Source organism: Diceros bicornis, chromosome 16, assembly GCF_020826845.1.
Source record: "Diceros bicornis minor isolate mBicDic1 chromosome 16, mDicBic1.mat.cur, whole genome shotgun sequence".
In the NCBI taxonomy this organism is placed as follows: domain Eukaryota; kingdom Metazoa; phylum Chordata; class Mammalia; order Perissodactyla; family Rhinocerotidae; genus Diceros; species Diceros bicornis.
Window position 1 is genome coordinate 7,810,457 of NC_080755.1, and position 12,730 is coordinate 7,823,186.

The window sequence follows — 12,730 nt, forward strand, 5'->3', positions numbered from 1 at the left end:
CATCAAGTTTCAATTTTTAGAAAAGGAACCTTTTACAGGCTATTTAAGTATAACTTAGCTAATATTAAATTTTGTGCCAAGACAGGGGTAGGTAGTATGTTAATCTACATGAGTCTCCTGAAAATATTTTTCTTCATTAAATTATGTTGGGTTTATATCTCTACTTGGTTGAACTATTACGTTGATGGGTCTTTCCCAAGATTGATTTACACTTTTGGTTTAGGATTCGTTTTATACCTTGAAGAAATGGGTAAAAGAACTGAAAGAACATGGTCCAGAAAACATTGTAATGGCTATTGCTGGAAACAAGTGTGATCTCTCAGATATTAGGTAAGATGCATTTAAAAAATTCTTTTCTGTGGTTAATATCCTCCACCCCTGACTGTCTATGTGTAAAAAGCTGTCAGGCCTGTGTTAAGTTTGTTCTCAGTATAATAATTTAATCGATGGTCGTTTACTTGTGGTGGTCAAGGTGGTATTTATTCAACCAGAGTAGAATTAAGGGAAGATAATAGAGAAATGCAAATTTGATGGCCACCCAGTAATGAATATTAAAATCAAATCTCCTGTACAGGGCAGTTACATCTCTGACTCTAGATGTGGACCAAATGGTTTTATGATTTTTATTATTACTTTTTCTGTTATTTTTGTCATTATTACCATCACCATTTTAGTAACACTTTCATATGGTAAGGAGAATTAGAATTCTTAACATTTTCCATAGCATCCCTGCTTGTTTTAGTTCTAGACTTTAACTTAAGGATGTAGTCAAGTCTATATAATCTCACTATTTCATTCTAAGATCTGAATATGACGCATCCTATGTGAACACTTTGGCTTCTTCCAGAGACACCGAATTGTTGAACTTCCTTTACCTGGGGAGAAGATTGTAGAGACCCAGTCCACATAGACTAGAAATTTGATGATAGCTTTATCTAGTCTGATAAGCTAGCTGTTTTTACTAAATAAAAATGTTATGAAAAATGAAATAGTGAATTTGCATTGTCTCCCTTCCCCTGGTTAATTTAATTCTCAGCGATAGCAGTAGTTGATTTTCACAGAGACAATGACATCACGCTTCAGGTTTTGCTAATCCAAATACAATTAAACCAGAGTTTAATGAACAGTGAAAATAGATCTTGCAAAAGCTCTTAACATGGCCTTTGACAATTGCTGTTTCTTTGGGATTTTTGAAAGGTTTATATCACATTGCATCAGGTTGGTTTATAATAACAGCCATAAACACCACTTAATCGTTTGTTTTTCTGGGGGCGGGACAAATCTTGAATCTCCCCAGACTTAGTTCAGATCTCTTTCTCTTTACTGTAATCCTAAAACAGCTTGCTCATCTAGAATTCCCAGCAGAGGTGCTTTAATTTTTGTCATTGGAAGAGGGTGGGGTGGGGGTGGATAGAAACCGCCTTTGTTGAGAGAAGGCGCTATCATTTGACACCATTGAATTGCAGTAAAGGTGCCACTTTGAGTGGAGCTAAGCCTCCATGAAACAGAATAGAGAACCCAGAAATAAATCCACACAAATAGGCTGCACTGAATTGTGACAGAGATGCAAAAGTAGTTCAATGGAGGAGGGATAGCCCTTTCAACAAGTGGTGCTGGAGCCATCAGACATCCATAGGGAAAAAAGAACATCCACCTAAACTCACACCTTCTGTAAAAGTTACTCTAAAATGAACCGTAGACTTTAGTGTAAAATGTAAAACTATAAAACTTTTGGAAAAACTCTTAAGAGAAAACCTTGAGGATCTGGAGCTGGACAAAGAGTTCTTAGACTTGACAGCAGAAACACAATGCATGTGAGGAAAATTGATAAATTGGACCTCTTCAAAACTGAAACATTTGCTCTGTGAAAGCCTGTGTGAAGTGGATGAAAGTCAAGCTACAGACTGGGAGAAAATATTTGCAAAGCACGTATCTGACAAAGGACTGGCATGTGGATGTGTGGGTATGTATATAAAGGCTATATAAACAACTCTCAAAACTTAACAGTTAAAAAAAATCTGATTTGGAAATGGGCAAAAGACATTTCACCCAAGAGAATATTGATAAGGTGAGCAAAGGCATGAAAAGATGTTCACTGTCATTATCCGACCTATCAGAATGGCTAAAATAAAAAAGAGTGATAACACCTAATGCTGGCAAGGGTGCAGAAAAACTGGATCACTCGTACATCGCTGGTGTAAACGTAAAATGATGCAGTCCCTCTGGAAAAGACTTTGCAGTTTCTTTTAAAACTAAATCTGCAATTACCATATGCCCAGTAATCACACTCTTGGGCATTTATTCCAGAGAAATGAGAACTTACGTTCACATAAAATCTGCACATGAATATTCAGAGAAGTTCTATTTGTAATAGCCCAGAACTGGAATCAGCCCAGATGTCCTTCAGCAGGTGAACGACTAAACAAACTGGTGCCTCCGTACATGGAACATTACTCAGCAATAAAGAGACACAGACCACTGATGCATGCGGCCTGGACGAGCCTCTGGGGAATGATGCTGGGTGAATGAAGCCAGTCCCAGGAGTTTCACAGTATATGACTCCATTTACATAACATGTTTGAAATGAAACCGTTTTAGAAGTAGAGGACAGACTAGCGGTGGCCAGGGCTTATGGTCAGTGGTGATGTGGGCAGGGGAGGGGCGGGAAGTGGGCATGGACATAAAAGGGCAACACGAGGATCCCAGCGATGTCAGAACTGTTCAGTGTCTTCTCCGTAGGGGTGGATGCTCAAACCTACACAGCTGATACAAGTGTGTGGAACTTCGTGCACACACACACACACACACACACGAATACCAGTAAAACCGGGGATATCTGAGTAAGATAGAGTGTCTCCCATGTCAGTGTCCTGTCTGGGATATTATACTATAGTTTGCAAAATGTTGCCATTTGGGGAAACTGGGTAAAGTATATAAGGAATCCCTTGGTGTTATTTCTTCTAACTGCATGTGAATCTACAATTACCTCAACAAAAATTTCAATTAACAAAAAGTTGAATTAGATAAAAATAATAAGTAAATATTAGAACAGTGGTATATGTGTGGGTATATATATATCCGCACATATATATGCATGTTATATGTGTTGTATATGATTAACTAAAGTTTCGTAAACACACTGGGCCAAATGATGAATTTAACCATTCCCCGCACACCTGACGTACAAAAGAAAAACAGGGTAACCATATTAAAAGCTCCCATTTATGAAAGCGGGGTGTTGGTCCTTGCCCAGAGTATAAACTGTCTCCCGCTAGACAGGAATAGTCTGGTACATGATGGGGCCTGCAAACCTAATGGGCGTCTGCTGTTGACACCCTTCCATGGCGGTGGAATCAGGTTCTTGGTCAGTCAATCTGGCTGCTCTAGATTCTGCCTGCTGTATGGTTTTTCTGGGGAGTTGGCCAGATCCCTCACACCAGACCTCATTTAGAGCTTGACCTTCTTTTATTCTAGTCCTGAAACACTTTGCTTTTCTGTAATTGCCAGAAGACTATATTTTATTTTTCATTGGGGGTTGGAGAGGAACGATAAATACATTTGGCACGTGTGCTTGTCTGTCTGTGTGTGTTTGTGCATGTGTGTAGGTGGAACCAGTCTCATCTAACAGACTTTGGTTGTGTAAGCTTGTAAATTCTTAAAAGGAGCTATGCCTGGCGTATTTTGATAGTGCCCTGGAATTTAAATGGGATCAGCTCCCTGAACCTGACTCAGCCCACTGGAGGCATTTGTGTGCAGAAGTGCTTCGCAGAGAAGATCCCCAATCATTGGGCCAGTGTGTTTCATACCCCTGCATGTTCCAGGAGGCGGTATGGAGGTCTGACCACACCACCCAGAGTGACAGGCATTCAGAGGCATCTGGTCAGGTAAAGTCAGGACTTCTAGTTTGGATTCTTTTTAGGCTCCTGATCTTTGTGAGAGATTTTCCTGAATATCTTGAAGAACTCTAAACAAAATCTCTTTGTGCTCAAATTATCGTGAAATTGGAGTAATGTGTAGTCTCTGAATCTGAGGCGTGGAAGCCAACTAGAATGGGCGGTACTGCGGTAAGACGGTCCTGGACTCGCACACAGTAGGTGCTCGGTGGGTGTCACTTCCTTTCTTTCCTGCCTCTCGTCTCCCTCCCCAGTAAAGACGTGTGTGGTTCCTGGTGAGGCCTGGGAGATCGGGCTCTCCCCTTCTCCCTACCATCTGCTGATGCTGGGGTAGGGATTGCAAAGTCGGGGACATTTTAGGGACATACAGGGTTGAAAGAAAATGAGAGAACCTCAATTGCAAAGGTGGTGCCTGCCCTGAGGTAACAGCTGACTTGGAGAGCATGGACAGCTCAGAGCAAAGAGAGTGCCCCATGCAGTTTGCCTACCCCAGGAGACAGGAGAAGCTGACATGAGTGCTGGGAGGGGCAGGTCACCCAGGTTCTGAACAAGTAACGTGAGGCATGGGGCTAGTTCCAGCTGGCTCAAAGGAGGGCAGATTTGGTCAGGGGCATAGATAGAAGAGAAACCTCCAAAAGTCTAGGGAGCCCACAAGAGACCACATGGCTGAGTCCTGGGCCCTGCCAAAGAATTAGGGCAAATGAGTCTTGAAAAGAAAGAAAGAAATAGGTCACCTTGCTTCATTGGTTTTAAAAGTTCCATGAACATAAGAATCATGTAGTTTAATCAGTGGTTAAAAATTCAGATTCCAGGATCCAGCCCCTGAGATTTTGATTCAATAGGCAGGGTCAGGCTGGGGATATATACATTTTTTAAAGTGATTTTTTTTACAAGTGGTCCAAGGGCCATACTTGGAAAAGCATTGCCTTAGGTGATGGAAGTTGATGGCAGGGAAGAATGAGGAAGTTCTGGAACCTAGCTGGGCATCTGTCCAGGTCTCTGACGGCTCTCTGTCTCGCCCTTCAGACCTCCTGGAGAAGGGAAAGAGCGGCTCATTATCTTTCAGGAACCAGAAGTAGCACCATTGACCCATCATCTTGGCATCTCTTCAGAAGCAGCTCATTCTCTCCCTCTCTTTTGCATCTCACATCGATAGTCATCAGCAGAAAAGATGTGATTGGATTGGTTTGTCTCCATCTAATTAATATCAGGCTCCCCCTTGGGCCAGCATCTTGCACTCAGCCACATTCTGGATGGCTGGACTCCCTCATATCCAGCTTGTATTTGGTTGCCTTTGGCTTGGGCAAGGGATTAGGGTCACCTGGCTGTGGCACTTTCATGAGAGGGGCTGCAAGTTTTTCAGGAACCGTCTGCTTTAATTGGCAATGGGGGCAGGATCCTCTAGGTGTCAAGGTTAGAGGAGGAAGAGGACATCCTATCCCACCCCTGACCCTTTAGCCAGAATTACCCCCTTAACATTTCCCTGGCAGCCTTCAAGCAAGCCTTGACCTGTAGCCATCATATAAAGTAACTTCTTGGAGAAATGACTCCCCACCCCCACCCCCACCCCTCGTAGCAGGTTTCAGTTCTACATTTCTTTTGCTTGATCTTTTCCTGATTTTGAACTCTTGACTCTGTACACAAATCCCCTTTGACCTCTCCAAATTAGGAACTCTGCCTGCCTTTCTTGATCATTTGGACATTGGCCTTTCTCTAGTGGATTCTAACTTGACCTGTTCTTCAAGCTCAGGGGTCTCCTGTTGGCTTTTCTTGGAGTTCCACCCCTCACTGGCATCTTTAGGGCTGTGAAGGAATCAGAAAGGATGAGGGAGGGATCATGTAGAAGTGCTGATAGGAGAAAGCCCCTCAGGCCTAATTTATCTTATCTTGCAAATAATAGCAGTGGGAAGTTACCCAGCAAAAGTGCTGGTGGAAACTAGCGGTCTGAGAGTGGGGCAGCCTTCTGCTCAGAGGTGGTGGGTAATGACCTGAGGGCGGCTCTTCTACCACTGTCCCTCTCTGCCCAAGGTTCCTCCCATCCCCCATGAATACAGTCCCAGAGGGACTATGTGTGTCCTCTCGCTTCTTGAGGAATGGAATCATAGTCTCTAAGATCTTTTTTTTGTGCGTGTGAGGGAGATCAGCCCTGAGCTAACATCCATGCCAATCCTCCTCCTTTTTTTTTCCCTTTTTCTTCCCAAAGCCCCAGTAGATAGTTGTATGTTTGTATGTCGTAGTTGCACATCCTTCTAGTTACTGTATGTGGGACGCGGCCTCAGCATGGCCGGAGAAGCGGTGCATCGGTGCACGCCCGGGATCCCAACCTGGGCTGCCAGCAGCGGAGCACGCGCACTTAACCGCTAAGCCACGGGCCAGCCCCAGTCTCCAAGATCTTGCATCAACACTTCTGGTATCTCTAAGAGCAACACTGAGAGAGATTGGTGGGGCTGCTGCTGGTGAGTCAAAAATTTTTTTCCTGGAGTAGAGGTTGTCTTCCAAGAAAAGGGCATCTGGGAGTGCTCTTTGGAAGTGAAACTAGGGTGGGGCAGGAGGAAGGAAATTCTTCCTGTCAGTTTTCAGTCATTCGATTAGCAAATAAATTTTGGTCATTCTTTTGTTGCAGGAAAGCATTATGGGAAATATAAGAAAAGAGAAGAAAGTATTTTCCTCAGAGCTATTTACTTCTATTTGGGGAGCCAAGGGTAGTACACGTGGGAGGAAATATCTAGTGAGTGATCCAAGACTATAGTTAATAAAGTTCCCAATGTTATGGTGCAGAAAGGACAGAGGAATTCAGCAAAGAGAAAGGCTCATGGATGAAATGTGTCACAAGCTGGGCTATTTAGGATGAGTTGGGTAGGAGGAAATTCCAGGAAAGGAAGGTGATGGACAAAGGTGTGGAGGTGGGAGGGAGTTTGACGTGTGTTATGGGGGAGGGGACATCAAGAATATCTACCTGATGATTTGCCCTGGGGTTTGGGGGAAGATAGATGGATAGCAAGGGCAGAGTTTATGAATGGCTTACAAGTAGGCAGAGTGGTTCAGGCTTGATGTGCGGGGCCAGGATGGCAAGCACCAAGGCCTGCTGTCTTACTCCCCATCTCTCACACCATTGGCAACGTTGCCCATCAGTAATGGCACTGAGCCTGTTGTGGCCTCAGGCTCCTTCTTAACACAATGCTTCAGGTAGTCACCACCAGTTAAAGAGATGAAACCTATTTGCCAACCTCAAGGTAGGCTGTGGGAGCCATGCTAGATTCTTGAGCAAGTAAGGATTCATGCAATTTCCTGTGTAGTCTAGAGCTAGAAACTGGACTCTGCAGCCCAAGTGCCTCTTCTGTAGCTTCCCGGAATACACACCAACCAAGTCAGAAATCACCAGGCATCAGTTTCAAATTTGGGGATAAAGTTGAGGTCTTCCGCAGATTAAAAGTGTATTTGGAAATAAATATTTTTCACTAAGAGTACATAAATTGCTCTCATTTCTTACATGTGACTCCAAAACTCATTCCAGTATTGATAGTGGGCCAAAAATGGGTATAAGAGTTTCTTTAAAATTATATAAACCACATAACAGAACTTGAGATGCTGGATAATAAAAATCCAATTTATTCCAAATACTAAAAGCACAAAAACCAATGAACATCAAAAGCCATCAAAAGGTCTGGAAATATCATGGCAAGTATTAAAATGCACACAGCCTTTTCTTTACATGAGATGAGGAATCAGAGTAGAGTCTGTGCTTTTCAAACGTGTGTTCTGTGCTCTGAGATGCCCTTCCCGTGTGTTCTGCCATCTTCTGACGCTGTGCAGGTGGCTAGCCTGCATTCACACGCCATTATCGCAGCAGGAGCGAAGGAAGTGAGGACTGAGTCCCCCAGACAGCCAAGCAAGGGCATCTGGAATCTTTCTCTTTTTCAATTATAAAATATTCTTAATGAAGAATCTGTAAAACATTTATGTATATTTTAAATAATAATGTGAATTCTAAAGAATAAAATAAACTATATGTAACTATCAGTGAGTCTCCCTCCCCAATAGGATCCCCTTCTCTCCACCCAGAAGTAACCACCACTCTGACTTTTGTGATAATCATTTCTTTGTTTTCTTTATACTTTACTACCCCTGTTTGCATTTCTAAACAATAGATTCAAGTTTGCCTGTTTTTGAACTTTACATAAATGGAATAACCCTGTACATTATATATTATATCATGACTTGTCCCTTGCACTTAACACGCCTGGGAGATTCATCCCGATGAATGTTTGCTGTAGTTTGTACATCTTCTTGCTGTGTACTGTTCTATTTTATGAGTGTAACAGTTTATCTATCCATCCTACTGTTGATGGATATTTGAGTTCTTTCTGGTTTGGTGTTCTGAACATTGCTTCTTGAACATTCGTGTACATCTCCTAGTGCCATGTGTAGGTGTTTCTCTAGATTGAGGTGTATAAGAGTTTAATTTCTGAGTCACAGGGTGTGCACATGCTCAGTTTTCCTAGGTAAAGCGGAAGTTTCCCAAAGTGTATACCAGTGGAGCGTGAGACTTCCTGTTGCTCTGCGTGCTCACCAGGTCTTAGTACTGTCAGACGTTAGGGTGTGGAGTGGTATCTGGTAGTACTTCAGTTTGCATTTCCTCAGTTACCAATGAAGTTGGCATCTTTTTATGTATTTATTCGCCATTCAAGTTTCCTCTTATGTGAAGAGCCTGTTCAAGTCTTTGCCGCTTTTTCTAAGGGGTTGTTTACCTTAATCTTATTTATTCATAGGATTTTTAATAATATCTATTTGATGCCATTCCTTCGTCATATGTATGTGTTGAAATCTTCTTCAAATTTATGCCTTATCTTTTCTCTCTCTTTATATTGTCTTTTCAGCATCAGAAGTCCTTAATTCCTATGTAATGGAATTTATCAGTTTTTTCTTTTACCTTTTTTTTTTTTGGTGGGGAGAGGGAGGAAGGGTGAGTCTTATTTAATAAATTTTTCCATACTCCAAGACCATGAAGATATTTCCCTATATTGATTATCTTGTAAAAACTTTACAGTTTTGTTTTCGTATCTGTCTTTAAATCACTTGGAATTGATTTTTATATATGCTGCCTAATTTTTCCTATACAGATATCCAGTCATCTCAGCATTGTTGGTTGTAAAGTCAGCATTGTTGGTTGTAAAGTCCGTTCTTTCTCCATTGACGTGCAACCCCCCTCCGTCATATATCATGTGTCCCTTGTGCACATGTCTGTCTCTAAGGCTCTCTGTTCTCCTCCGTTGCCCTACTTACTCATCCTTATACCAATACTGCACTGACTTAATTATTAAAGCTTTATCATTAGCCTTGATAAATGGTCTGGACTCATGATATGGTCTGGAATCTCTTTAACCTATGTTTGTTGGCCCCAGAGAAGACTTCATGAGAGTGTATTGTACGGATGTGGATGTGTATGTCGTGGTCTGGTGGAGATTAGGAGAGTGTTGGGACCCATTATCTGCATGAGGTGAAGATGTGTGTGTTCGAGGATGGTTATTTTTATGGCTGATTTAAAAAGTATTTAAATAAACTTATTTTAGAATAGATTTATATATACAGAAAAGTGCAAAGGTAGTACAGAGTTCCCATTTACCCCACACCCAGTTTCCCCTGTTGTTAACACCTTACACGACTGTGGTACATTTGTCACAACTAAGGGACCAATATCAATACTTTATTATTAACCAAAATCCATACTTCACCCAGATTTCATTAGTTTTTCCCTGATATCCTTCTTTTGTTCTATGATCCCATCCAGAATATCATATGACATTTAGTTGTCATGTTTCTTTAGGCTTCTCTGGGCTGTGACAGTTTCTTAGACTTCCTTTGTGTTTGATGACTTTGACAATTTTAAGGAGTGCTAGTCAGGTATTTTGGAGAATGTCCCTCAATTGGGGTTTGTCTGGTGCGTTTCTCATAGTTAGACCAGGGTTATGTGTTTTTGGGAGGAAGACCCCAGAAGTAAAGTACCATTTTAATCACTTTATTATTAATTAAACATATCAAGGGTTTGTTATCATGACTTACCACTGATGATGTTGACCATGGTCGCCTGGCCGAGGTAGTGACTGTCAGGTTTCTACTCTGTAAAGTTACTTTCTCCCCCCTCCTTACTGTGCTCTGTGGGAGGAAGTCACTGTGCACAGCCCACAGTCAAGGGGTGCAGATTATGCTCCACTTCCTTGGGGGGTGGGGAGTAGCTACATAGATTGTTTGGAATTTTTCTGCAGGTGAAATTTGTCTCTCCTCCCTTAATTTATTTTTTCAATCACTTATTTATATCAGTATGGAATCATGGATATTTATTTTATACTTTGGGTTATAATGCAATTCTGTGTTATTTAATTTGTTGCTCAAATTGTTTCAGCTTTGGCCACTGGGAGCTCTTTCTGTTGCCTCCTGTGTCTCCTTAACATATGCCTATCATTTTGGTTTTTGAGTACTTCCTTACTTTTTGGCACAACAAAATGTTCCAAGCTCATCTTGTGTATTTTAGGCTATAGCCCTAGAATCAGCCATTTATTCAAGCAGCCCTAGTTCCTTTTATTGGAGAATGGTATTCAGAAACCAAGATCTGGGCTGGGTATGCTCGTTGCTGCTGGGGTGTCATTGGGTCTAGGCCCTCTCAGTGAACAGAGCTAGGAAATACACATATGTATACTAACTTGAGTATACACACATATCTATAATTATTCTATATCTAGCCATCTGTATCTATATTAAGATAAACATAAATTCATATTGATGTGTCTGACTCTAATCTAGAACCACATGGCTCATTCTTATGTTCTTTAGGGGGTGGGGAGGGATGTTTTAAAAAGTCATCAACTGATGTACGATTAAGTGGAGTGGAAATCTTTTGTTCCTGGAGATTTTGTTAGAAGATACAATAATCTTTTCCCTTTCACTTTATATATTGCCCAGAAGTTTCAGAGTTCAAAATGTAACTTACATTAAGAATTATAGCAATCTCAGTGATTATTTTCAAATGGCATAATATTTACTTATATTTATATTCTGTTCACTTAGGCAGTGGACTGAAAACAAATTCATCATCATCATCATTATCATCACTGTCAACCCAAATTGGATGCCTATTATGTGCCACACACGATTAGAAGTAGTTTAGGTTAATCCTCATGATCCTGTGAAAGAGTTACTATCATTCTCCCATTTTATCAATAAGCAGCTTGTCCCGGGTCCTGTAGCTAAGAGGGTATAGGGCCTCGCTTTAAACCCGGGTAGTCGTGCCAGAGCTGATGTTCTTGAGCATCTTGCTATGTTGCATCTTATAAGAAGTGCAAACAGGGCCAGGGAGAATAATTTCCAATGGCAGCTGATATGATTCTGTTCCTGGGATTTGGAGCCAATGACTCTTCCCAATGGTTGTCTGGCGTCTTGGGACCAGCCTATTCTGTCTGGAGAAGGGTATTAAGAGGCAAAGGAACAGCCAGGTTTCCCTAGAGATCCTGTGTTTTCTGCTCAGTCCTCATTCGATTCAAATTGTGGCATTTTCCTTAAGAAACAATCTCTTTAAGTCTGTGGGAGAACCTGACACTGCTTGTTGGAACCTGACACCAGGAACTTGACCTCAGGTGAACAGCAGTCATGGACACACATTAATAAGCAAGCGAGGCCCCAGAGAAACAGAAATTCTTCCCAGGGTGCACATGTTGAGTGCTTTAACTGTAAGTGCTTAGACTATTGTAAAGTGTTATTGTCCAATCAGATATTTACTGCGAAAGTGGAACTTAGTCTTTGTTTTTTTTAAAAAAAGTTTATTTTAGTTGTAGTTCCTCAAAGGTAAACCAATTCAAATGTCTAGAAGAACTAACATTTTAAACAGAAATTTTGCTGCTTTAATTATTGCTAAAATGGTTGCCTCATCTGTGTGTTACACAAATATCTGGATATTTAGAGAAAATATGAGCTAACGGGAGCACAACAAGCCCTGATTATTCATTTCCGGGGCTGCTTGAGGGAGTGGGGGAGACTCAGACTGCTTCGTGGCACACACGCCTTTGCAGACAGCTTGCAGCCTTCCTCCGCTGGATCTTGATGGAATGTTGTGAATGATTTCCGTTGCTCTTGGCTAGAATACCTTCAACACGTGGGATGGTTTTGACAAAAAAATAGTTCCACCAGACATTTCACAGCTGGCTGCTGCTCACTGTTGCCTGTCTACTTCCTCATGGCCAGCTTAATTGGCCTACATTACCTTGACCTTAGAAGGGGGCTGTTGCTAGAGGAGAGAGTAAAAATATAGGGCAAACATTTTTAAATGAAGTCTTAACTGTTGTATTCCAGGAGTTTGGCAAAATATAAAATGCTTGGTTATTGCTGTTTTGGTATTTTAGAAATATAGTATACATGTTAGAACACCCTGAACCACCAGAAGATTTCTTTCGGGAAGAGCTCGTGAGGCTGCTACTCTTGTTCTGTCATTGTGAAATGGTGCTGTAGGCATAGTCATGTTAATACAAATTTCCAAACTCTCGACCTCATAACGTCCGGTTATGAATTGGATAGACTGCAAAAATATCAAACTCACTATTTTACAGTCCACCCCTAAAAAAGTTATTCTCGAGCTTTAGAATGCATGAGAAGCTGTTGGGAAGTTGCTTGCCCAATAGACATTCTGGTTCAGTAGGTCTGGGGCACAGGGATCTTCATTTCTAACAAGCCCCAGTCGTCACTGGGTAGCTGGTCTGTGGAACACACCTGGGAATGATGCCCTAAAGATGCCCAGGGTCCTCTGAAGATGTCCAGAGGAGACTTGGTTGTGATTGTCGTGTGACAGAGGA

At 41.7% G+C, this 12,730-nt stretch overlaps 1 protein-coding gene across 1 annotated transcript in view; it reads left to right on the forward strand.

Annotated features, from left to right (window-relative positions):
• RAB31 (RAB31, member RAS oncogene family) overlaps nucleotides 1-12,730 on the forward strand; it is a 123,835-nt gene that overhangs the window by 86,676 nt on the left and 24,429 nt on the right. Inside the window, exon 5 of the mRNA XM_058556720.1 lies at nucleotides 224-330. Coding sequence (XP_058412703.1) covers nucleotides 224-330 — 107 coding nt within the window. The remainder of the gene's footprint in view (nucleotides 1-223; nucleotides 331-12,730) is intronic.